This window comes from Marmota flaviventris, chromosome 5 (assembly GCF_047511675.1).
Source record: "Marmota flaviventris isolate mMarFla1 chromosome 5, mMarFla1.hap1, whole genome shotgun sequence".
NCBI lineage: Eukaryota > Metazoa > Chordata > Mammalia > Rodentia > Sciuridae > Marmota > Marmota flaviventris.
In genome coordinates this window covers 11,381,822-11,407,448 of record NC_092502.1, presented here as the reverse complement: position 1 = coordinate 11,407,448, position 25,627 = coordinate 11,381,822, and the positions used below count along the sequence as shown (strand labels likewise).

General features: G+C 47.8%; 1 protein-coding gene across 4 annotated transcripts in view; it reads left to right on the top strand.

Annotated features, from left to right (window-relative positions):
* The window catches only part of Kcnip1 (potassium voltage-gated channel interacting protein 1), a 309,010-nt gene that overhangs the window by 270,281 nt on the left and 13,102 nt on the right, over positions 1-25,627 (top strand). For 2 of the 4 annotated variants that reach the window (XM_027938664.2, XM_027938665.3), the window contains exons 2-3: positions 20,759-20,791; positions 24,712-24,836. In XM_027938664.2, coding sequence (XP_027794465.1) covers positions 20,759-20,791; positions 24,712-24,836 — 158 coding nt within the window. The remainder of the gene's footprint in view (positions 1-20,758; positions 20,792-24,711; positions 24,837-25,627) is intronic. The other 2 variants (XM_027938666.3, XM_027938667.3) reach the window with 1 other exon arrangement.

Here is a 25,627-nt window from a genome sequence, read left to right as displayed (position 1 = left end):
GCACATGGTCTCTCAGCAATTCCAAAAAAGAGGAGCAGTCACAGCCCTGGAATCCTGCCCAGATGGGGGAGCTGGTGGAATTCACCCGGCAGGTTCAGGTCCTTCTGTGACTATCAGGAATCAGGAATGAAAGAAGGGAATACAGAGAGTTTACCTGTGTGCCGGAAAAAAGCCCTTGGCTCCTCTGGCTCCTATACCAGCTCCTCACCCCACCACAAAGCATCCAGGGCCTGGCTCCTCTGCTGTCTCAGCCCCAACTCTCTATTTTCTTTTTCCTCTTCCAAATTTGGTTAGTTACTTCTGGCTTTTCCATAGATACAGTTACACTTTGAATGACACATTTCCTCCTTGATTGCTTAAATATTAGCTTTCGGCAGGGTCGATCACCTGCCTTCTCTGAAATATCAGAAGACAGGACACTTCTACTTCCCTCTGCTTGTCCCATCCCTCTCTCTGTCTACCAAGCCTGTTCATCATATTGTCACTTTTACATGGTCAAGGTTTACGACTTTCCCAGATCATTCTCTTTCAAGGTGAGGGGCTTCTACTCAGGGACAGCCCTGACTCCTGCTCTGGATGGCTCCCAATTCTGTCTCTGACTTCTCTACTTGTCTGACTGACAAGAACTTACCCTGCTCCCATCAGAACCTTCCCATTCTTTCTGCTCTCAAAGAGGAGCCCAAGCTGCCCAGGCCCAGGCCACCACCCTCCTCGTAGCCACAGCCTGAAGACCCCAATCTGGCCAAAGAAATGCACCTGATTCCAGACCCTGCACTGCCACCTGCCTCCTCTCCCAGGCATGCCTGCCCCTCCTCCAGGCCCAAACTGCCAGGGGCATCTCCTGAACCCAGCACACAAGACACACTAGATCTGTGGACTAGGAGAGCAGGTGATTCACCATCTGTTTAGCAGGCATCACAAATCGAGGTGTGAATTCCCATCCCAGCTCAGAGGCTCTGAGAAAAGAGACCTGGAACTATATCTAACTGGACTGATCTTCTTCAAAGAAAGATAAATGATTCAACTCATCTGCTTTTTTTAAAAGAATGTTCCTTTTCATTTACATTCAGTCACCCAAATAATTGAATGTGAGTCTTTTACCTGAATGCATTCTCATTTTTTCAACAATCCTTTACCACACAGATGAGAGGCCGTGGCCATTGCCTGGCTCTGCAGCCCATTCCCACCACATTCGCAGGGCGAGGCCGTGGCACGGGGGCTCAGCTTAGGAGCTGGGGATCATTCTCGGGTGCTGACATGCAAAGGTTGCCACCTGAGTTTCCAATTTAAAAAAAAAGAGAGAGAGATAATACATTAAGGAAATAAAGAGTCAATATTGAGTGTCTCTGCACAGTAGAGGGAGCCTGCTGTGTCTGCAGGAAGTCAGGCAGGAAGTCATCCATCCATGCATTTGTTTAACAATCAGGTGACACCAAAACACATGCTGGAAACACAGAATCAGTAAGATCTGTTCCCATCTTCCAAAGGCATTCACAGTCTAATCAGAAAAACAGTCATGTATTTGTAACATTACACGGAGTGATAAGAGTATCTGTGTGTGCAGCCTGCACAAAATCCTCTGCGATCCTGGTCACACTTATCCTTCAAAACAACGCGGTGAGGAAGATACTATGATTTTCTCCATTTGACAAATAAAAAAAAAAAACAAGTATTGGGGAGGTGAAATAATTTGCCCAAGTCAGCTTTTTGTCCATAGCTGAGCCATAAAGCCGGAATTCATGCAGAAGAAAACTAGGGCTACATCAGCCTTGAAGGAATCAGGGAAGACTTCCAAAGAAGGGATCATTCTAAAGGGGGTTTGAAGGATGAATAGGAGCCTTACAGGAAAAGAAGAAAAGATATTTTGAGCAAAAGGAACAGTGTGAATATTTAAAGATGCATTGGGAGGTGAAAAAATGTTTGTGGCCTGGATGATGAGGTGTGACCTAAGGAGAGCTGGAGAGGATGTCCAGGAAAGGGACTGGACAGTAATGCCCATCAGGCTAGAAGCTGTCTTCCTGCTCTCTGCTTCACTCTTATCCACAATGATCTTTTAAAAAATGTACCTCATTGATTTACATATTGCCATACTAGCATCTGTTGTATTCTGCTGCCTTTCCTATCTTCTACTATCCCCCCTCCCCTCCCCTCCCCTCCCCCCTTCTCTCTCTACCCCCTCTACTGTCATTCATTTCTCCCCCTTGTATTATTTTTCCCTTTCCCCTCACTTCCTCTTGTATGTAATTTTGTATAACCCTGAGAGTCTCCTTCCATTTCCATGCAATTTCCCTTCTCTCTCCCTTTCCCTCCCACCTCTCATCCCTGTTTAATGTTAATCTTCTTCTCATATGTAAATCAATGTGTGTGTAATTGATGTGATTCTGCAATCTGTATACGGGGTAAAAATGGGAGTTCATAACCCACTTGAATCAAAGTGTGAAATATGATATGTCAAGAACTATGTAATGTTTTGAACAACCAACAATAAAAATTAAAAAAATAAAACAAAAATGTACCTCAAATCAGGCAGCCCTTGTAGTGAACACTTCAGTGGTTCCCTGCTTCACTTAAAACAAAATCCAAACCCTTCTTTCACAGGCCTGCCTTTATCCTTAGACAAAGGGGACATGGGCAGAGCTACTTCCCTCCTGCCCAGCAGAGCCCAGCACAGAGCAGGCCCAGGGAGTGCTGAATGAACCAACAGGTTCCTCCTGAATGCACAGCAGGCAGGGGTTCCCTCTGAAGTCTGCACACTGTGGGCTGCATGTGGAGGCCCAAGACAGAGGCTTCCTGTTCCAGCAGCAAGGACTCCACAGCACACAGAGAACTGCTTCTCGCCCGTTTCCCGTGGCTCTTGTTTCCCTCTGGAACCTGGCTCCTGCTCCAGCCTCTCTGCTCCTTTCCTGACATGCATCCCACATAGTCCCAGAAGCTGTGGTTCCCCTCTGCCCTGCACTGGAGTGACTCTCTGACGTTGTAAAGAATAGTCTAAGAACAGGGCGAGTTCTGGACTCCACGACTAGATATTTGGTAAAACCTGATTGAATGGATTAACGTGCAAACTGTTTATAGCAAAGCACCTGGAGGTCCCCCCAAGTCAGTTCCGGGGCCCTCACTGCCACTTGCATGGTTAGGAGTAGACCTCTGGGTGGCCTTGCCCGTGGGCTTGGACTCCAGCCTCAGTGCACCCGAGGCACGTGGGCACCCGCTCTGGGATCACTTCAACCTCTGTACAATGAGAGGGCTGAATTAGATCACAGGTTCCCTAATGATGATCTGCAGGGGGATCCCCTGGGACCCTTTTGTTGGGATCGGGGAAGGAAAACTCAGCTCTCCCAATCTGCCACTTTGCCCCAAGTCGCTTTCACCTCCCCCATAGCTGGTGTCTAAGTCTGGTTTCCCTCAATTAAGGAATCCCCCACCTGCATGGTGGTCTGAAAACCCCTGGATGATATCTAAGGTCTGTCCAACCCTGAAATCTCCACGACCCAAGAATTCTAATTTAATGACTTAAGAAGACCCATGATGTCCTTGCTTTCAAGGTGACCAGCCAGGGCCTCCACTTCTCTATGGCCCCACACTATGACAGCCATCAGTTGGGATGACATATGGCTGCAGCCCATGGTTCACCTGCTGGGCCTGGCCATGAGCCCTAAGACTCTGGAGCCAGCAGCAGCCATGAAGCACAAAATGAAGGAATCAGCTTTTTGGCCCTGGATGCTAGAGTCTCAGGAAGGTAAAGTGGTGCTGCAAACCAAGATGAGATCACCAGGCTTCTGGTAGTGAAGAAATTTCATAGAATGTTTAGCTGGAAAAGACTCAAAGAACATGGAAATGACCAGGTGTTATGGAAATAGCCGGAGAACTGGAGTCCAAGGTCAGAGCTTCAACGCAGCCCTGCCATCTGCTGACTGATGGTTTGGGGCAAGATACTTAACCCCATGAGGCTTTGTTTCCTCACCTGTAAAACAGGGTAACTTCACCCATCTTGCAGGATGTTGGGAGGATTCGTTTGAAATGCATCGTATGAGAACATTCGGCTCAGGGTTACGATTCTGTAAATGCTTCACTTGGACACAAAGAGAGGAGGCCACTTCCTGGAGATTGCACAAGGACACCAAGCCTTAGCATCACGTAGTCCACGGGTAGCCCCTGGGCACAATCCGAGGGCTCCCACCACCAGGGTCTAAGATGCCCTGAGCACCTCCTCCTCCCATTGCCAGTGCCCAGGGCCAAGGCCCTGGAGGGGGCGCTGAAACTCCACCCCATTTCGCACTCTCAGGAATTCAATATAGAAAACACATTAAGACCTGTTTACATGGAACTGCTGTTTATAATTATTGTTCCCTGAGGGATATTCCACCACTGCTTCCTCCAATCCTGTTTTAAACTGTTCCACTAACAGAGCTTGCCCGGCTTCCCCGGGGACACATTCACACACGCTAATAGAGACATAATTCAAAAGTTGCTTGATATACAGGGCCTCAATGTTCCCCAAGAACCCCCTAAGTACAGATCCCAAACATGCAGCTTTTCATTGGCCAGATGCAGTTAAACACCCTGGAGTTAAATGCACAGGCTATGCTTCAGCCGGGTCACTGTCAAACCACAGCAGTCACCAGGCTTTATCCTAAGATCCCACAGCCAGGAGCAACAGGAATGAAACAGGCTGCAAGAAAGGACCCCTGGAGGACCCCTCCTCCAGACCTCCACCCCACCCCAACCAAGCCAACCAAGTTTTTCCGTAAAGTAAGGAGGCTTTAAAAAAAAAAAAAAACAGTCTCCAGGCCTGGAGGAGCAAAGAATCAAAGCTGATCAACTCCAGGAAAAATCGTGCATCTTTGTGGTATGTGAGGAGAGAATGAGGGCGGAAGAAGAGGAGCCCAGCCTCGAAACGCTGGGCTGACCCCTTACAGCATCACGGAAACGACATTCCTTTATGGAATTGCAGAACAAGATGCGCTTCAGACCCGGTACAAGCACTCTCTGGGGGACCTGGGAGTCACGGCAGCTTTCTGAGATTCAGGTTGTCTGATGGCAAACTGCGTCCTCTCCCAGGATTGGTGGGAACCTGGGAGGAGATTAACAGGGGACACTCATGCACAGGCGCCACGGACTCCCTTCCTGTATGCCTTCTCTCTGCTGAGACCTGAATGGGGAGAGGGGATGGCCGCGTGCTTGTTAAATATGTGAACACCAGGTGAACCCTAAACAGCCTGAAATGAGAAGATTAAAGGAAGCAAACTAGGACCAATCGCGAGCAGCTTGACTTCCCCAAAACTAATAAACTTAATGAAACTCGCCATCTCAAGAGGAAATTAATATAAATTGAACACAGCATAAGTTCAAGGTGACTTCGAAGACGTTTCTAGAGACTAGATTCATAACTGATTAATAAACTAAAATACAGAGAGCATGGAAAAGTAGGAACCCAGTGTCCCCTCCCCTCTGTACTGCAGCAGGGTGGAAATTCCTAACCCAGAAGTTGGGCTGTGGGCCCAGAACCCAGGCTTTAAGCCCACTCCCCTAACTACCCACCCACCCCATCAGAGTTTTCTGCCCTGAATTGGTGTGTCTGGAGAGACCACCCACCCACACATTGTCCCTTACAGATGAGACAGATTGGCACCCAGGTAGGGTGACCCTGAGCCTCCACAGCCCCACAGCCCCCCACCTCATGTAGCAGTAGACTCGGGGTGGCCTACAATAAACCCATTACTTAGTGTTCTGGATATCCACGAACCTTCTGGAAGGCCCTGAGAAGTGAGCGTCTTTCACAGACGAGGCAACATCACCCGACAGGTGCAGTATTTGCAGAAGCCACCCAGCTCACGAGTGGCAGGTGTAAAATGGGAGCCACCCAGACTCCCTCAGGCAGCCACCAGCTCCCTCCCCTTCCCCGCCTTTCCCAGGGCAAATGCCTGACCACAGCAGGCTCTCGGTCAAACCAGCCTCCATCCAACTAGAAAGACTGAGATATTTCAATTATACAAAGTGTGCACCCCAGGATCCCTGTCAATAGAACATGAGAGGCAGGTGCTGAGGCAGACTCCTCTCTGTTGCATGGAGGAAGGATTAGAAAGAGACGCAGAGGGGCCTGGGAAGGGCAGGGAGCCCGGGGAGAGAGACAGCAAGACCCAGGCGCAGGCAGCTCAGCCCTGGGCTTCCATCTGCCAGAGCACCTGGCTCCCTCCAAGGAGAACCTCAAAGTCAGACAGATCCAGAACAGATGAGGAAGCCGGGCGGGTCCCTCCAGGATGACAGACAGTGTTGCTCAAGAACGGGGAGAAGGCTGAAGTGCTCTCAGTTTCAGTTAATCTCCAGGACCATTTCAACCGGAAACCTCACTGCCGCTGCCTACTTTTTCAGGAGTAATTAGAATGCTCATCTGTATGAAAGATTTCTATGAAAAATAAATTAATAATAGATAATACAAATTCAGTTTACAATTTTTGAATAATATGGTCAGCCTATCTTAAAGTAAAAAATTCATGTATTTTTAATAAGCCTGAGACATGTTTTCCAATGAACCACAGATGGTTCATTTTTATTATCTTATAAAGAGACATTATGGGCAAATATTTTTAACCATGAGAAAATAAAGCAGTTCTGGTTGGGAGATCCCCCAAGTGCTCTTGAAGCATCGGGCTCCTTCCTGTCATCAGGAGGCCGAGCTGGGATGGTCTCCATCACTGACCTCAGCCTGGTCAGATGGAGGCAGCGGTCCATAATCACGGTTCACATTCCAGCTGTGCCACTTGACGACTAATAACCAAGACCCAATACCATAGGAAATGGGAACTGGGAAAAATAATCTCTTGAGGTTGGTTAATGTAGGGTGTGCAGTGCTTTCAACAGACCTCCTTCCACTGAACATTCTTTTAAAATGTTCTTTTCTTTCCTCTCAACACCCAGAGCCATAAGGAACATTTGAAGCAGTTACGATACATGTCTGAGCATAGAATGTGGCGTTGTACCCACAGAGACAACAATGTACCCTGTCCTATTGGCAAATGACCCTGAGCCTGCTGAGTCCAGGAAGCAATGATTTTGAACTATCTGCCACAAGAAAGGGTTTGTAGAATGTGTGGCTGGCGGCAGTTCTCCCAGGACTGATCACAGGTTACTGACTTTACAGCAGCCAAAGACACGTTAGTATTAACCAGGCTTTTCCCTGTAACAGCCCCATCACCAGGGCCAGGGGTACAGACAGAGATGGCACCGCTCTCCCCCAGCCTTCCCCACCCCAAGACACGTTTCCACCATCCACCCAGCTGCTGAAGAAATGGTCCTTGTCACCTCCTGATCCCTGTCCCTCAGCGCGTCCCCATGTAGGTGTCAGCAGGTCTGGTGACTTCTCTGCCAGAGACTCTTGAAAATTTGCTTCTCACCTGTTTCCTCCCAAGTTGACCTCATCCCTTCCTCAGTTACGACAGGTCCTTCTGCGTCTATTTCTAAAAATAAAGACTTTTGTTAAAAATATAGTCTGCACCAGACCCCACGTAAGCAGAAGGAGAGAGAGAGACACACACACACACACACAGAGAGGAAAGGCAGAGGGAGGGAGGGAGGGAGGGGGAGAGAGAGAGAGGTGGCAGGGGAGGGAGAATGAAAATATCCCACTTCCCCCTCCAGTGTCCCCCAGAGAGGGGACCGCTACCCTGACTTTCAACAGCCTGGGTTCATTTCTAGGACTTTGCCCCCTTTCCATCCATCTCCTTAGATACTGTCCCAATCAGTTCCTTCATGCATCCTGCAGCTCCTCCTGGGGGACATGCCGGCCCTGTGGACACGCAGCTGCACGCAGTCTGTTTTGTTGCTGATCAACACTTGGGAAAGTTTCTGGTTCAAGGTAACACTGAGCTCAGTAATTCTGCTTCCAGTTGCTTTAAAACTAAAAACTGTCCTCCTAAGACAGGTGGTGGCTCTGACCTCGTGGCACTCCTGTCCCCTCCACCTCTTAGTTCCTGAAAAGGCCACACTCTTTCTGTCTCGGGACCTCGCCTCGTGCTCGTCCCTCTCCCTGGCGCTGCCTTCTGCTCCTTCCCGCCTGAACCTTGGGCTCCGGTGCCCACAGACTCTCCTTCCCTGCCTGGGCTGGGTTTCTCCTGGGCTCTTTTCCCCACAGCCCTAGTCTCTCCCGTGGCTCTACGCATGATTTATAATTGCATATTCACTTGTATAATTATTTGCACCGCTATTTGATTTGATTTGATTGATTTTATTTTACGTCTGTACAGCTCTGGGGATCAACCCAGGGCCTTGTACGTGCCTGGAAGCACTCTGCCACTGAGCCACACCCCAGCCCTTGGAGGGTTATTGTTTAACGTGTCATTTTTGCTGAACAGAGGACGGGTCCCACTTATTGGTGGCTGTGTTGCTCTTACCTGCAATGGTGCCCGGCACAGAGTAGGAGTTCAATAAATATATATTAAATGACAACCTGAACTCTCAGGGATCTGGGAGAGACTGCAAAGCCTTTCCGCGTTTGTCCACCAATGGGCTGGACTGTGGGAGGGGACACGCCAACCGAAGGCTGTCTGGGAAACACCGAAACCCTTCGCACTCAGAGGAAGTGACCCTTGAGGCGATATTTGAGAGATGGCTGCATGTTGCACCACTCCAGAGGTCACCATACCCATTGGAGCGCATGTCAGTGGTGCCCCCTGGAGGTGTGGAATAGAATAGCATCCAGGAAATTTGCAGAGGGCAGGCAGGACTGTGCCAAGGTGCGGGAGTGTCAGCCAGGCAGTCATGGTATTTCCACGGAGTGAGCGCATGTAGCAGTAGAGTAGGCAGGGGAGCAGGTCATAGAAAAGCTTGAGCACCTTGTTACACAGCCCGGCCTTTCCCCTGCAGGCATAGGGAGCCATTGAAGGCTTCAAAGTAAGGGCAGGGCCCCATGGATTTCCCTTGAATACACCACAAGTCCTTCTCCTCTGAGGCTTCTGCAGGAGGTTTCTGGAAGCTCCTCCCCATCCTCCCTCCACACTCAGAATCTCTCTCTCTCTCTCTCTCTCTCTCTCACACACACACACACACACACACACACCTTCCTCCCCATCCAGGCCCAACGCCACTCCTAGGGAAGCATCTCTGATGTGATGCCTGCTCTTCCCCAGTCCCCCTGTCCCCGCATGGTGCCACAGAGTTGTCCCCTGCAGCTCTTTTCACAGTTGTGATGTTATATTTGCATCTGTGACTCTCAGGTCAAGTCCCTTGTGAGCCAAGCCATAAGCTTTGGGGACAAGAATTGTGCCTATCCTGGCTCACCAGTAGGATCTCCATGCCGATCCAAGTGCCCAGCCCGTATCAGATAGTCCATAGTGTCTGCTCTTTGGGAAGTTCCTTCTGCCGGTGCATGCCGAACACCCACTGGTCGAGCTGCTGCCCTGCAGGCTGGAGGCTGGTACTTTGGAATAGTCTCCAGGAGAAATGCCAAGTCCATGGAAATGGGCCCCCGGCCGTTAACGCCCGGTGCTTCAGCTTGCGAATGGCAACGTAGGCACTGTGAACCCAGGTGCACCGGCTGCCAAGTCCAGCCTTCAATACATTCAGGGCCCTGACACCTCAAGGTAGCAGCTGTGCCACAAACGTCTTTGAAGTCCTCATGGCTCCCAACGTGGTGCCCAGCACCCAGCAGACGCTCCACAGATGTTTGCAGATGTGAACCCAAAGCTCTTGGGAGCCCTTGTCCCCAGAGAATCTGCGTTAGCTTCCACAGCTGGCCCAGGGGTGGAGCTGCTCCTATGGCCTCGGGACCAACCAGTTTTTACAAATTATCAACATCTCCCCATTAGCTGTTGCAATATTAAATTGTGTGACTGGAAATGAATGAATAATCCCACGGGCAAGCGAGGGAGCCCAAGCAGCCGGATTTAATAACAAGTGCTGCCCTCTCTGCAAGCAGGAGGTCTCCCTAATTAAATATTAAAAATCTATCCACACGGGCGAGAGGAAAAAAATTGCTTTTTCAGCAGCACAGCTTGGAGACACTGCCTCGGAAAACCCGGGCACTGTGGGAATGTCCTCTTGGGGCCCCAGACCTGGGAGCCAGGGACCACCATATGAGGACCACTGCTGGTCACCAGGTTCAGACCACACAGTTGTCAAGATGCCTGGCCACACCTGGTCCTTCTGAGCTTCGCAGCCACCATGTAGAGGAGCAGAGGCACAGAGTAGGCAGCTCCCGCAGGGACACCAGGTGTCAAATGGCAAAGCTGGGCTTTCCACTCAGTTCTGTGGGGCAGGAGAGCTTATTTGGTTAACACAGCAGTTAAGAATGGCCTCCAACAAGCCTGGATTGGAACTCAGGTCCCCAGCTTGCTACCTGGGTGGCCTCTGGTGGGTGCCCTCGTGTCCCTGAGGCTCAGGTGCTTTGTCTTTAAAAGATAAAGCTCTCAGGGTTTTAGGAGGGTGTCAGGAGATAATGCATACCAAGGGCTCCGTGCCTGGAGGTCAGCCACTGCTGTGGTCAGTGAGGGATGTTCCCATCAACACCCCATCTCTGCCAACCCCTCTGCCTCAGAGATGGCCCCTCCACCATCGAAAGCATCATGTCTAATCCACTACCTCCAGCCCGGACGCCTTTTTCTCTTCCGAGGGTTGTTAGCATTTATCGAGCACGTATTCTGTGCCCATTGCACCTCTACTTATTATCTCATTTAACTCTCCTGAGACTCCTGGAAAATAGGGAGTATTCCCACCTCCCAGATGTTGAGCCTGAGGTGGATGGACATGTCCATTGCCAGGTCTATGTGAGCCTCTTGTCTGGGTGGCATCCTGCTCTCTGTTGCAGAGGGGGACCCCAACAGCATCACTCAAGCTCCGACCGGCACTCACCCTTCCATGGCTTCTTCACCCTTTGTCCTCCAAGTTTACGTAACAATAACTTTTTATGGATTTCTTCACATTAAAGTTCACAAATATTCATTTCAGGAAATTAGAAAAAAATGTAAGATCTGTATGTATAGATATAAGCGCTTCACAGCTCCTCCCTCAGAGACCCACCATGACGGTATGAATGTGTGCATTTTAGAAGATGGAGACAGGACGGACAGACAGACAGATGATGGGTACGATATAGGTAGAGATGAGCCAGATGGAGAGAGATCTTCTATTTCATCTCACTGTTTTTCCACTTCTAGGAATTTTTCTGAGAAATAATTTGAAGTGGGTGCAGCCCAACCCACATCTCCGAACCTGGCCCCATCGCCTCCTACTTTCCTGGATTTTGCTTCAATAGTTATCTCACCTGTTCCTGGTGTTTAATCCCTCCCCCTGATGACCACCAGGCCTTGTTTCCCACCGCAGGGTCAAGAGATAACTAAAGAAAAAAGGAGGAAGTTACTAATTAGCTAGGGGAAAAAAAAATAACTTCCAGTCTCAGGAGATTTTCTCCAGCCTGATAATCATCTTTTTTTATTTTAATATATTTTGTAGTTTTTCATGGACCTTTATTTTATTCATTTATTTATACGTGGTGCTGAGGATTGAACCCTAGCGCCTCACGCATGCTAGGCAAGCGCTCTACCACGGAGCCCCAGCCCCATGAAGTCAGATCTCCAGCCCCACCTGACTCAACCTCTGGTGTTCTAAACAGGAAATGCTGAGCCCTTGGGTATCCTAGACGAACCCCAAATGTCTCCCATTGTAGGCTTTGTTCACTGAGAAGGGGGCGATGCTCTTCCCCTCGCCCTCTCTAGCAGAGAGCTGGAACAAGGCAAGGCCTCGGGCCTGTTTGGTTCACGGAGAGTCTATGCTGCAATAAGCCCCAAGGAGAGGAAGGAAGCACTGTCCCCAGATGGAGCCTGGCCCTGCAGGGACACCTCCAGGAGTCCCAGCGAGTGGGAGAGGAAGCAGGGATCCCAGCTCTCAAGATGAGCCTCAAACCCGGGGGGAGCCGTGAACAGCATCCTGCGTGACTCCCCTCCCACTTCTCAACCTGAAACCAACTCTGTGTTTGCTTTGCTGTTTGCTGTCCCTGGAGTGGTAATGGGTTCCCAGGCTCAGTACGGGATGGTCTGTGCCTGCCTCTCCTCTGGGCCTTTCCACTAGTCCCAGCCTTCACACACACTGTCCTCTGTCATCTGGTGGAACGGGCCTGTCTTCTTACCCTGGGTCCTTGCAGAGGCCGCTGTGCCCCCCCAGAATGCCCAGCCTCCTCCTCACCTGGCCATCCCCTCCAGCTGCCAGGCTCAGGTCAAGGCTGCCGCAGAGTATCTTCCTCCACCAGGGACTTGACACGTCCCTGAGGCCAGGCCTGCATCAGCCTGCAGCCGAAATTTAGGGATACAGCCTGACTCCGTGCAGGGTATCCTGCCTCCTCAGTGTTGACTGAGACCCCTCCCCAAGAAAACTCTGTCATGTTTCTAGACTTTCACAAAGCACATAAAAGTCACTTGGAAGACACAGTATGGGCGGAGGAAAGGGGTGTTAAGCAGTGACTGCAGACCCAGGAAGTGACATCAGTAGGCAATGGTGAATAACAACTGGTCTGGTGGGGAGGCAATAGGGAGTAGTGGGGACTTCAGCTTACTAGAGAGCACAAGCCCTGTCTGAACCAAGCGGCCGCTCCTCAGTGAGTGTTGCCATGGGGGAACGTGGGCTTGGCATGGCATAATTTCAGATTTCTAGGAAGGACCCAAACATCCATATTTTTATATAAAACAACTGTTGGTGATACTCGCATTTAAAACAGTGAAGCAATGATAACACTCTGTGGACTGCCGGATTGTGATTTCTAAATGAAACTGTCAAATTGTGGGATTAACCACTTGACTGGCCAGACCTCCCCTTGACCTCTGTCCCTGGACTCTTGATGTGTTTCCCTTTTATCTCCTGTAGTGCTACTCATTTTTAGCAAATAATGAGGACTTGCTAAGCACCTACTGTGTGCAAAGTGAATATAAGACATTTTTTGGAGGAGGGGGACATCCAAATTTAAAAAAAAAAAAAAAGTAAGCACAAAACATGTCTCCCTGCTCCACCCCTGCGTGTGAGAAGCGCCGGACTGGCAGACACCTGCTGGGGGATTAATAATGAGCGCTTCAGAGGTAACAGAGAGCTCTCCCTGTGGTGCTCTGAGAGAGCTGCCCAGCACAGATGCACCCTAAGCCAGGTTTCAAGGGTGGGTGGGATTGAGTAGAAAGGGGTCTGTGCCCCCGTGGATTCTGGGAGTGTTGCCAAGGACCACTCAAGAGAGTCGCAGGGAATCCTGCGGAAGGCAGCGTGGCCCCCAGCGTAGATGCCTGCTGGGAACCTGGGCCTTAGCCTGGAGTTTCCGTAGCAGGGAGGTGACCTGTCATCAAGGGAAGAATCCCAGCCTGTCTCTGGGAACCAGTCCCGACCCTCCCCAGAGCCACGCCCTCTCTTCACCATTATTTTCTGCTTATATTATCTATTTTCAGTTAAAATAGATTTGGGGAGGACAGACGCCCACCCCTCACAGCCCCCAGGCAGGCGGGGTTCCTTTGGGGCGGGGTACCTCCATGGGAACATCTGAATCCTGAAACAATTCCAAGAGGCAGCAGGGCTTTGAAACAGGCAGTATTTCCTCTTTTTATGATGGTTTCATTTTACATTTTTATTGGTTCTCCCCTGATTGCTCCCGGGCTCTCTGACGGGATGTGAGATGTGCTGACATTTATAGAAATCAATACATTAATAAATCACGAAGTTCATAATGTCTGATTTGCTTCTAAATGAGACAGAACTATTATCACCATAAAGTTGCACATAAAATATGCCCAATTGTGATGTATTATGTAGTCTAATCAAAGGCGTTTGAGTGAATAAACTTTCCCCAAAAGAAGGAAACAATCAAAGCTGAATAACTTCATTAATAATTCAAGGTGTGTCTGCCAAGGCTTCATTTATTAAGTGCACAGTTAAGAGGCTCCCAAGCTGAGTCCTGGGGAGATGGCACCTTGACACAACCGACCTGCCTCCGGGCAGGCATGCGTACACCCTCGGCTGAACTGACTGCAGTCCCCATGTTTGCCAGCTCATGGTCCAGGTGAAGGTAGTGTCCAGCGCCTTCTCCAGCTAAGAAATGAGCAACACAGTTCTGACTGCGTGGGTTATTAAAGGCAGAGGGCAGGAAGCCTTTCAACAACTCCAGGGGGAAGAAGCAGGCACATTCTCAATGACCGCCAGTCTTTACGTGGGTTTGCTGACAATCCAGGCCTGCATTTCTAGTCTCCACCACCCACATAACCGCTTGCTCCACGGCCCTCTTCAGACTGAGGTGGCCGGTGATCTTTCACCTAGTCTTGTGGCTGCTTATGGCCATTAAGGGTCATATAAAAGATAATGTGCATGGTTGGACCGGAACTGGCGATTGGTGTCTCCTTAGCAGAGATGATCACAGAATAAGGACATCTTCCGACATGGAGGAGAAGCCCTTTAATTAACTAGATCCATCAGAGAAGGCATGATTGTGACCTAGACAGTGTCTAACTGAGTTCTGCTGCTGAGAAAGACCCTGAAAATCACAGTCCTAACACATATCAGATGGGAATGATGTATTTGAGTACCCACTATGTGCATAGAGCATTTTACATATCTTATCTCACTTAGATTTACAGTTACAGGTGGGTCTGATCATAACATGAATTAGTCTAATAACTACAGATCTCCTAGGGACAGTGAGATGAGCAGATCAATTCTAAAGCTGTTACCTGCTCTCTGAGCTCCCAAGACCTGCAACGACATAGGGATACATCAGACAGAGCGCAGCAAAAGCTCGCTTGGCCAACTCCTATTATTTCCCACTTGTGGTTGTTCTATCTGGTGCATAGAACTTTACATTCACACCAATAACAAAGGAAGGGCTTATTAGCTTCAATGACAGAGTCTAAGCTCACCCCACGAACTTGGTTTGTACTCTCCGGCACACTAATTAGGGATAAATGTAGGCCAGCTACTCTGAACAGCAGCAGTAATGGGTGGAGGTGGGCCGGACTGGAGATGGCCCTTCCCAAAGCACGACCACTGGACTTCACTCGGATCAGCAGCCAGAACGAGGCCATGTTGGGAATATTTTCACCAAGGACATTGGGAAATGCTGGGCCCCGAGCTTCCCCCCACTCCCCAGGAGCCCACTGTTAGACATCAGGCAGACACCAAAGCCAGCTCTCCACTGGAAAGCACCCTCGGCAAGTTGTCCAGGCGCCCTGAAGCGCAAGCCCCTCTGCACACAGCAGGCTGGGGAGAGACGGGTGCTTCACTCCTTCACCTGACCCAGGTCCCGCGAGTTTCCCCTGGGGAGAAAGTCCTAGGCTAACCAGGCTTCCAATCCCCTGCACCTTCATTTCTCCACCTTAAGCCAAAAGAGCCCTTTCTCCCTGGACTCTCTTCATTTGCAATGAATCGTCACTTCAGCTCCTTGGTCAAGAGAAGACTAAAACCCACCCCCTCATGCTCCTATTTCTGCAGAAACACTGGAGACCCCTGACCTGGGCAGCGCCTCTCCCCAACATGGGGCAGCAGCGCTCCTTAGCTGGCCATCTCTGATGCTGGAACTTCGGGGCACCTTCCTGCTGAGTCCAGAGGAGAAGTGGCGGGAGGTGGCTGCTGGCTGGTGGCAGGATCCGTGACACACTGAACTAATCGCCCCCTAGAGCGGCAGAGATGCCGGAGTCGCCCCGGGGCACTAAGAGGTCTAGACTAAAAGGTCTGCTGGAAACGCCATCTAGACGTTTCCACCCGTGGCTGAGACACTGCAGCGAAGCTCCAATTCTGCCCTGCAGGATTGCTTTAGAGGCGGGAGGGCACTGAGTCCTGGTGACATGAAACACCTCCTAGGGTCCTTCTTTCCCCAGCCCCAGCATCTAGACAAACCATTTCCCAGACACGTCTTTGCTTTGACCATCTTGGTCAAAAACATGGGACCAGAACAAGTCATAACTCTAACTTGTGTCACAGGACCGTGGCTTGTGTCACAATCATGTGGTGACTTCATGGACCTTTGATTGTTGCATTGCATTTCTGATCATTTATTTCTGCCAGTAAATGTCCCCTACCTGAGAGAAGCAAGAGACACTCTCATCTCCATATGCCTCAATCTGTGCTGACCTAAGGTCACACTAAAACATACTCGCTTAGGCAGAAAGGGCGGCAGACGGAAGGGCACTGTCGATTAAAGAATTCTCGACTCATTTGATCTTGAAAACCTGCCATCTAATAGGACTAGCATCTCTCAGAGATTTTTTTTTTTTAAGAACTCTGTTTTTTCCAAACCTTTTCAGGACGAAAGTATAAATGAATGAGAAATGTATAAATTCAATTTTGCTTAAAGGGGGCAGAAGGGGTTTCAAGATTAAGAGAACAAATGCTTGGAGCAAAACATGATTTGAGTTTTATTGAACCAAGAAGACTGAAAAAAAATATCTGGAGCCTTCAGAAAATCTTTATCACAGCTCAGCTAAGCACTCCCGGGACGCGTTGTTAAGTTTATAAAATTCAGAGCGGATGAGTTGTGTGCGTGCTGCAAGAGTCTAAGTGGCCTCAGCTGGAAGCATCTAAGCCTTAAGGTTTAAGGACGGAAAGAATTTTCCCCTCTGCCTCATGCAGGTACCAACAAAGATCTTCACCCCAATTGTATGAGGGGAGGCTGTCAATCAAAATGGTGCTGACCTCCTCAGAGCAAACCCACCATGTTGAAGGGGAAGGAGGTGACATTTCTGAATGCCAGCAGTCCATCACTGACATAGTTTTAATGTAAACACCATAGTTCAGGCAACACTGAACCACTGGTCATACTGGAAATGTGATTTCAAGAGGAAGCACAGCATTCTGTGCTTTTATGGTCATTGTGTCATGTAAATCATATGCAGCTCTTCCCAATTTCCTTTGAGTACAGCTTTAGAAATATCCCACAAGTTTTAATATGTTGTATTTTCATTGTCCTGTAGTTCCCAAGACTTTCTAATTTCCATGAGCTGTTGTTTTGATACCATGCGTTACTTAGAAATTAGATCTAAATTGCTTGATTTCTCACATTAAAGGATTTTCTGGTTTTCTTTTTTTGCTATTGATATCTTGATTAATTTCAGCCTGGGTAGAAAATATTCTGAATAACTCCAACTCTTCAAACTTTATTGAGACTGCCTGAGTGCAGGGGGCAAGCTTCATCTCAGCTACTCTGGAAACTGAGGCAGGAGGCTCATTGCCAGTTCAAGACCAACTCTGTTTCAAAATAAAAAAATAAAAGGGCTGGGGATGTGGCTCATCAGTAGAGTGCCCTTGGTTCAATTCCCAGTACCAAAATAATAATAATAATAATAATAATTATAATTGTTTTTCAAAACATAGAGGCTGACTGACTTTGTGCCTCAGGAAATGGTCAATTTTTGGTAAATATTCTACATGCACTTGGAAAAAAATGTGAAGTGGTCTATGATTGTTGGGTAAAGAGCTCTCTATAGGTCAGTGGGGCCAAGTTCATTGTTAGCTCAGACCTTCTGTGTTGATATTGATTTTTTTATAGTCTGCTTGTTTTATCAATTGCATTAAGGGGTGTTTTCAAATCTCTAATGTGATTGTGAAGATGTTATTTCTTCAGTCCCATCAGTCTTTGCTTTACAGGCAGCCCCTCCCCATCTTTACCAAAGCTTCTCAACTTAACTTCTCCTTCATCCACTGTGCACACGGCCATGCCGGCTTTTCTGGATTCAGGCTTGCAGGGCACCAAGGCCTGATCTTTTTTTTTAAGAGAGAGAGAGAATTTCAATATTTATTTTTCAGTTTTCAGTGGACACAACATCTTTGTTTGTATGTGGTGCTGAGGATCGAACCCGGGCCGCACGCATGCCAGGCGAGCGCGCTACCACTTGAGCCACATCCCAAGCCCAGAAGGGCTGATCTTTTCCAGCAGTTTCTCTTACCTTGTCTGGGCTGACGCGTAGCAAGTAGTTAGGGTTTTATCTGACGCATGGTGTCCTGTGTTGGAGATTTCCTATTTCTCTTTGGACATTAGCAGTTTAGTGGTTGCTTTTCCCTGTGGTTTTCTTGGGGTTTAAACTGCTTGGGGTTTGTAGTGCTTATTGAATCTGTGGCCTCACATATTTCATCCATTTATAAAACTTTCATTTATGATCTCTATCATTCCCCCTTTGGGGACTGCAAATTACATGTCAGAAATTTTCATTGTGTTCCATATATCGCTTATGCTCTTATCTGTATTTTCCATTCTTCTCTCTCTCTCTCTCTCTCTCTCTCTCTCTCTCTCTCTCTCTCTCTCTCTCTCCATCAGTCTGTATGTTTTTCTATTGCTCTATCTACCAAATTCTCTCTTCCTCTATGTCTAACCTGCTGTTGAATTGGTCTATTTATTTGGTAAATTGGGGTAATATATTTTTCAATTCTAAAATGTTTAATTGCCTTTTAATATACCCTGGTTCTCTGGTGGAATTTTACAGCCTCTTTACCTATTTTCTCAAGGATATGTTCACTGTATATTAAAGTCCATGCCCGATTGTGCCAGTCAGAGCCTGGATCACCTGTAGATCTGTTACTATATTCTATTTTCTTCCTCTTGCCCTGTCTCTTAACATGCCTGGCAAATTTGCATTGAATGGTGGATAGTAGAATAAAAAAAAAAATGTGTCAACTATGTGATTGAGTCTTCAACTTCTGGAAGGTGCTGGGGTGAAGGAAGATCCACTTGTTTGGGCAGGGGCTTCACTCTTGGCCCTCCAGTACCTTCACACTGATGGCGGAGACCCTCTCTCCTGGCTGTTCTCGGTAGAGTTCAGCTCTGCTGCAAGAGAGCTCACTTTTCGGGGGTCTTTCAGCTTCTGCACCTTTGCATGTGCCGTTCCCTTGTCCCTCTTCCTTCAAGACTCAATGGCTTCTCCCCTCCCCTGAAGCTTTCTCTGGCGGCATCCCTCCCCACCAGTTCCATGCCACCCCAGTGGCATTGATTAGGAGCTTCTCCCCTCTGCCTCCAGTTCTTGGGCTTATCCACACTGCATTGGAATGACTTGCTGATGAAGAGTTTGAGGCCAGCAGCCCGGAGCACCCCCCTCCCAGGGGTGTTATATTTGGCATACGCTGCGTGTATTAAATGCTAAGTGCATTGATCACATCTAAGAACTAGGAAGCACAATCTTTTACTTATGACATCTTTTGGAAAGTCTAGACTCACTGGGCTCACCCCCTCTCAAGGGGCAACTGCTCTCCAGTCCTCAGTCTGTCTGTCCACCCATCACTGTACTCATCCAAACCCCTTGCCAATCTCAACTGGCATTTGTGTTTGCAACCCTGGTCTATGTGTAGGCCTCCCCCCAATTCAAGAATTATACATGTTAGACCTTGTGTTCTTCCACCCCTTTCCCAGTACCTACCATGCCTGAGGTGCTGAGAAAGTCAGTCCATACTTGTAAACTTTTCTCTATCAAAATACTACCTAAGCACTTCACCCAGGGCAGTGAAGCTTCTCTAAAATAGTCTCACCACGGATACTTGACATGATGCATGTTAAAAACCACAGGACTGTGTGACCCAGAGTGGACCCTAATGTTAAACCGTGGACTTCCATTAACATGATCTTGTTGACATTGGCTCATCAAATATTACCAAATATTACAAATACACTACCCCAATTCCAGATGTTCATAATAGGAGACCCTGGGGTGGGGGGTGTATAGGGCTGCTCTGTACTTTCTGTGCCATTTTTCTGTAAACCTAGTATTGCTCTAAAAATATAGTCTATTAGTACGAATCAATCAATGAATGTATACAAATACCTCTGACCAGAGTAATCAAACTAAATCTAACAAAATAAGTCTCTCCCAAGGCATGCAAGTCAGGAGACATGAATACCCAGCCATGCGTACTAGCACTTTTAGGAGCAGCAGGGAAATAAACCATCCCTGTCTGGGGTTGTGAGTTGGGGGTGGGCACTAAGACACAGTATATATGGTAGCTGTGCCACCCACACTCTTAGTCAGGGGTGCTGGCAAAACAGGAGGAGGTTCAAAAAACAGCTCACAGGGAGAACCAGCTGACCACCAAACAGACCAGAAAAGGCCAACAGGAGGCAGCTCCCCCAGACCACTGGTGGTTCTCCCAGCTCCCCCAGACCACTGGTGGTTCTCCAAGCCTGACGTTTTGTCCTGTGTCTTGTATATGATGTAACAGAGCTTAGTCGGCGTCCACTCGGCTACACATCTTAATGCGTGACCTCTTCTCTCCAATAGTTGTCTCCGTCTTCTGCAACTGAGTTACTTCAAACACTTAAGAAGGGATGAGAGAAGCCAAGGCTTGTAGATTGTAAGCTTCAAGGGAGCAGGAAACAGTTATTTTCTCATTAATATATACATAGTAGAACGTCCCTGATAATTGTTGAGCAAGGAAGTAAATCAGCCTGCAAGATATTCAGCTTTGAATCGCAATCATATGGGGTAACGGGGGCTTCCTCGTGGAGGGAATCTTGTAAGCCACTCCTCCATCCCACACGTGGGTATTTCCAAGGACCCATTCACATCCGTGCATCCTCTGCCGAGTGCCATCCCATCTCTCTCTGGGCTGCATGGCTGCATGGCTGAGGGCATGGCTGAGGGCATATGCTCCCGGAGCCTGCTGGGAGGTGGCCCCATGGCTCTTGCCTGTTCTGACCATGGGCAATGGATGGAGAAGTCAGTCCTGCTCTGCTCCTGAGATGGTGACCCGCACATTCTCAGAGGGGCAATAAAAATGTGTTTTGTGTTTTCAATGAATGGATTTGGTAAAATGTTTTCTTACTTTTTCCTAGACATCGCCTGGTGGTATTACCAGTATCAGAGAGGTAAAAAAAAAAAAAAAAAAAAAAAAAAGTTTAAATTAACTTGCGTACTTTATATTAGTTGCAAAGGAAGAGCTTCTTGATGAAGCATCTATTGTGCAATTAGTCTTCTCATTCACCCACTTTCCGTGCCCCTTGTTAGCAAATTTGACCTGCATAGAAAAAGTTGGGAATGTTCTTTTAGAGATAAGTCCTAGGAAAGGCTTTGCTTCTCCTTAGAAACTGACATATTTTCTTTTCATGAGCAACATGACATACATAAAACTCAGAGCTAATTTGTGGCTGGAGTGTAGTAACTGCGTAGGACAAATGGCCTGAATTTCTGTGTTCTCTTTTCCCCTCTTGTCAGCATTTCCTGAGGTAGTTTTTCTCTATTTTACTACGTTTATTTCCTATGATCAGCTTCAAGTTCTAAGGCAACAAAGTGGATGTGTTGAAATAGACTGTGGGGGAGGGGATGTGCAGACAGAGGGTGGGACAAGGAGGTTCAGACCTGAGAACCCAAACTCATTCATCCCCAGGGCTAGGCAGGCAGCTTCGGTGATTAAAAGAAGCAACAGTGAACCAGAGGGAGCCCAGAGGCTCCGGCTGCCCAGATGAGACAGTCCCTGCCCAGCTCTAGTGGACATTGACCTGGCAAATTTGAGACCTAAGTTGTCAAATAATCACATTTTTTTCAAAAGAAATCAGGAATCCAACCTGACACATGAATCTCTCACTGTAAACATTCGCAACCAATGAAAAACACATGTTTTACAATGAGACCTCACATTGGGCTGGATTCAGCCCACAGGCCACCATTTGCAACCTCAAAATAAGGGGTGGGCATGAAGTCCAACCCAGACACCCCTCCCTAGAGAAGCAACCTTAAGCCCCAGGGGAAGGAGGCAGCCAGGATCTTTGGTCATGGCCCTGTTCAGGAGTCTCACAAGAAACATCTCACCGGGAAGAAGACCGTAGCCGCACAGTCTGAGGGTCTAACTTACACTCAGGCGTGGGGCTTATTAGGAACAGGACTACCTCGGGCTGGTTAAAACCAGCTTGCAATTTGCACTGGAAGGAAGTAGAAGCCACTGTGGGGATCCATAGCCCCAACAAAAGAGCTGGGACTGTCTGGATTTGGGGTCCAACTCTGTCACAGTTTGCCTATGTGACCTAGGACACAGATATAAACTAGTTAGTGACAGAGCTTGTAAGACATATTTGCTAGAAGCCCTAGCATGGGCCCCCGTGTGTTTTAAAGACATAGAAACTCAGGAAGGTGTAAGCAAACAATGCACAGTTTGCTGTCTCTTAATCTGAGAGGGTCTAATGCTCTCTCTCATCCTACTCTCAGAACAGCCCAAAACCCTGAAACACCGAGAACTATTTAATCTGAGTCATCGACTATTCCATGTGGGAATCTGTGCAGCACCCTCTGGTGGGTTATTCCATCTCATAATTACCCCCAGTGGGAGAGGTTATCACTTGGTGAGTCACTCAGACAGAAAATCACCTGATCCAATAGGGTAATTGTCTTCTAAGTCCCACTTGGGAAGGGTGGGGACCTTCCCACTCCCACCCAACACCAAGTTGCATAAAAACATTTGAACAAAGAGAAGGCGTTCAAATTGATTCTTGTTAGGGAGTCATTTCCATAGTATTAAATCTCTGATTTAAGTTCCTAACATCCACAAGCAACTCCCTAGCCTCTGGAACCCCCATAATGTGAATTCCCTTTTGTCCCTGCTTTTTTCAGACAGAAAAATCAAATAACAATGATTTGTTAAAGCAAATGAAAGCAAAAGCTAGGTGAGCACTATCCAAACACCCAGATGGGACTGAGACTGGATCTGTTGCATATGGAAATTGATCCTGCCGTGCAGACAGCAGGCAAATCATTTATTAATAACTTCCGGTTCCACCTTAATGAAGTGGGTCCAGTCGTTGATGTTTCAATAATTACTTGGTGCATTTTTAATAAAGATGATAGGAAGCAAGTAACATTTCTGAATCGGATTCTTTCTACTTTTGCAAAGAAATTTCCCTGAGCTAGGAAAGAATTTGGTCCCAGGAAGAATAAGGAATGAGACCCCACTGCAAAAAGAGTTTCATGCTTTGGGATAAGTGAAAACTCAACAGGTAGACTTGATACCTTCAAAACTGCATCGTTTTTTCTAAAAATTCCTTATTTCTATTTTAATTTGATTTTTGCTGCTTCCCCTTCCTTTACTGGGCCCATGCTGACAGCAAGGGGTAATAGGAGGGATACTAAAACCTCTGTGGCCTCTTCTAAAGTTTCTTTGGAATATATGCACAGCTTTTTTTTTTAGAAAATTAAAGAATATATGCACAGTTAAATATATGTGCATTTTTACTATTGGATCTAATAGTAGGAGATTTAAACCAATATTTGATTTCTGTTTTCAAATGAGTTTAAAATATACATAAAATATATGTAAGCATCCTAGATTAGACTTATGTGGATTTTTTTCGTTTTCTCTCTTTTTTTTTTCCTTCTATTTCCTGAGAATCGGCCCTTTCATTTACATAGAAATGCTCCAGTGTTTAGATAATTGCTACTTATCTCATTAGCTACAAACATAACATTAAAGGCTCTGCAAGAATTATGAAGAAATGGGCCACTTGCCACTACGTTGTATAAACAGAGTGCCTTATTTATATTGGATCATCTGCCTCACTCCCAACAGGATGAGGTGATATGTGTTGTTGCCCAGCACATAAGAAAAGATATCAATTAGGAATTGTTACCAAGTTATTGGAGCCTTATCCCTTACCTTTGGGAATATATACAAGATGCAAACTTCCTTTGATGGATTCCTTTCTCACTGGAATCAAAACCTGAAAAGGGAAAGTAACAATTGCAGAGCTAATGTGTCGCAAAGAGATCAACCCTGATGAGGGCAGTGCATAGAATTTAAAGCACCTGCTCAGCCCTTTCTCCCACAGGGACGATCAGCCTCTCACGGGTATGACGATGACGTGGTGTGTGTGTTCCAGACGCCCATCCATCTCTCTGCTAGTTTTGCAAGTTCAGATTTACAGTTGTTCACTCCATGGGTCTAATGATGTCTGTCTGCGTGACATGGGTAGGCAGGGAAGGTCAAGTGGTTATTGGTTCTTTATTGGAATAAATTTATTGAAAGCATTCCAGCAGAGCCCAAAGGAAAAGAGTCACTTATGCCTCTGATAATAAAGCATCTCGAAGGTTCCACTATTCATGAGTGTTGTGATCCTTCAATGCAAAGTGGACAAATTGCTGGCTTTACTGGGCACTTTCTAAACAGCTAGTGCAACACTGTTACCACATGTAGTACCCTCTGAGGAAGAGTAGAAGCAACTCTCAATGGTTTGGTGCCTTTCAAATGCTGCCAGAGCTTTTATTTATACAAAGTAGCTCTTATTGAAGTCATTTTCCTAGTACTTAAGAATATCTTGCAGATACTATGAAACAATACCATGTAAAATGCAGATTTTAAAATTAGCATGTAACAGTCCACAATTAGAACTTTTGACTAAGTCATGCTAGTCTTCCTGCAGGTGTCCCATGCCAAGAGACTTCAGTTTTCTCTATAGATTTGTTCCCTTTGCTGATGGGAGAGTGTTTGTCCTTCTGCCGGCTTACCTGTGTCTGCAGAATCCGAAGGTCCAGCAGGCAGCAATTTGAATATGCTAAAAGGGTGTTTGGAAAGGAATTCGGTTCCACTTCCGCTTCCTTTCCCTACCTCCCTGTCACAGCTAACACTCCCTCCCTTTTGGCATCTGTCACACCTAGAGTCACAGAGTAGACAGATGGTGAGACAGACAGTACTGGTCAGGGAAGTGGGGTTCCGGGTGGACCCCAACTCGCCACCCACCTATGTCCCACACCGACAAGAGTGGCCTCTGAGGTCATGCTCCAATGCCGTCCCCTCTGGTTCCAGATAAGATTGAAGATGAGCTGGAGATGACCATGGTGTGCCACCGGCCTGAAGGACTGGAGCAGCTCGAGGCCCAGACCAACTTCACTAAGAGGGAGCTGCAAGTGCTCTACCGAGGCTTCAAAAACGTAAGATGGGGCAGGCACACGGGCTCTGCATGGGTGAATCCTCCCGATGTCATGGGAGCCCCCAAGGGAGTGTCCCAGATTTGTGGTTGTGCAAGGGAGGCCACCAGGGCAAAGGGGGCACAAGATCAGCTCCAGGTGAGGGCAGTCAGCTGGTGGCACAGAAACTCCACAAGGTGGCGCCACCATAGGAGACTGCCCTGGCCTGAGCCAGCCTTGGCTGCAGGTATTCACACCCTCATCTTGGTGCAATTGAGCTCGCTCACTTAGCTAATCAAGCTCACACGGGCTGAATGTCCCTGTATTCGTGGACCATGAAATACGGACTGATAGTGGGACCAGACACCCCTCTCCTCTTGCTGGAACCTCTTCCTGTGAGCTACACAGGAAGCCAAGGGGTAATTGGGGGTGGAGTCAGGGGCAGGGAGTTAGTAGTAGCTACATTAATACATCCTGCCATCTGGGGGAAGTAAGTATCAAGAGTTCTCAGGGGCCATCCTGGATACTGGTTTTATTTTATTTTTCTTTTTTAAGCTTAAATCTCAATGCAAACTTTTTCCCAAATCCTGGGATGGATTGGGTTAGAGGGAGGTGCTCCTGTCACCCTCCTCCAGGTGCAGCCTACAGGCAGAACTTGGTCAATTCCAAACTGACCACAGTCTCAGTGTTCCCAAGGCTGTTAGGGATTCACATACCTCCTGAAGGTATCTGACAATCCTGGGGCACCTCCCCTCCTACTGAGCTCTGGTTGTGCCTGTCCTATACCTGGCTTGCTGCCCTTGGGCCTCTTCCTT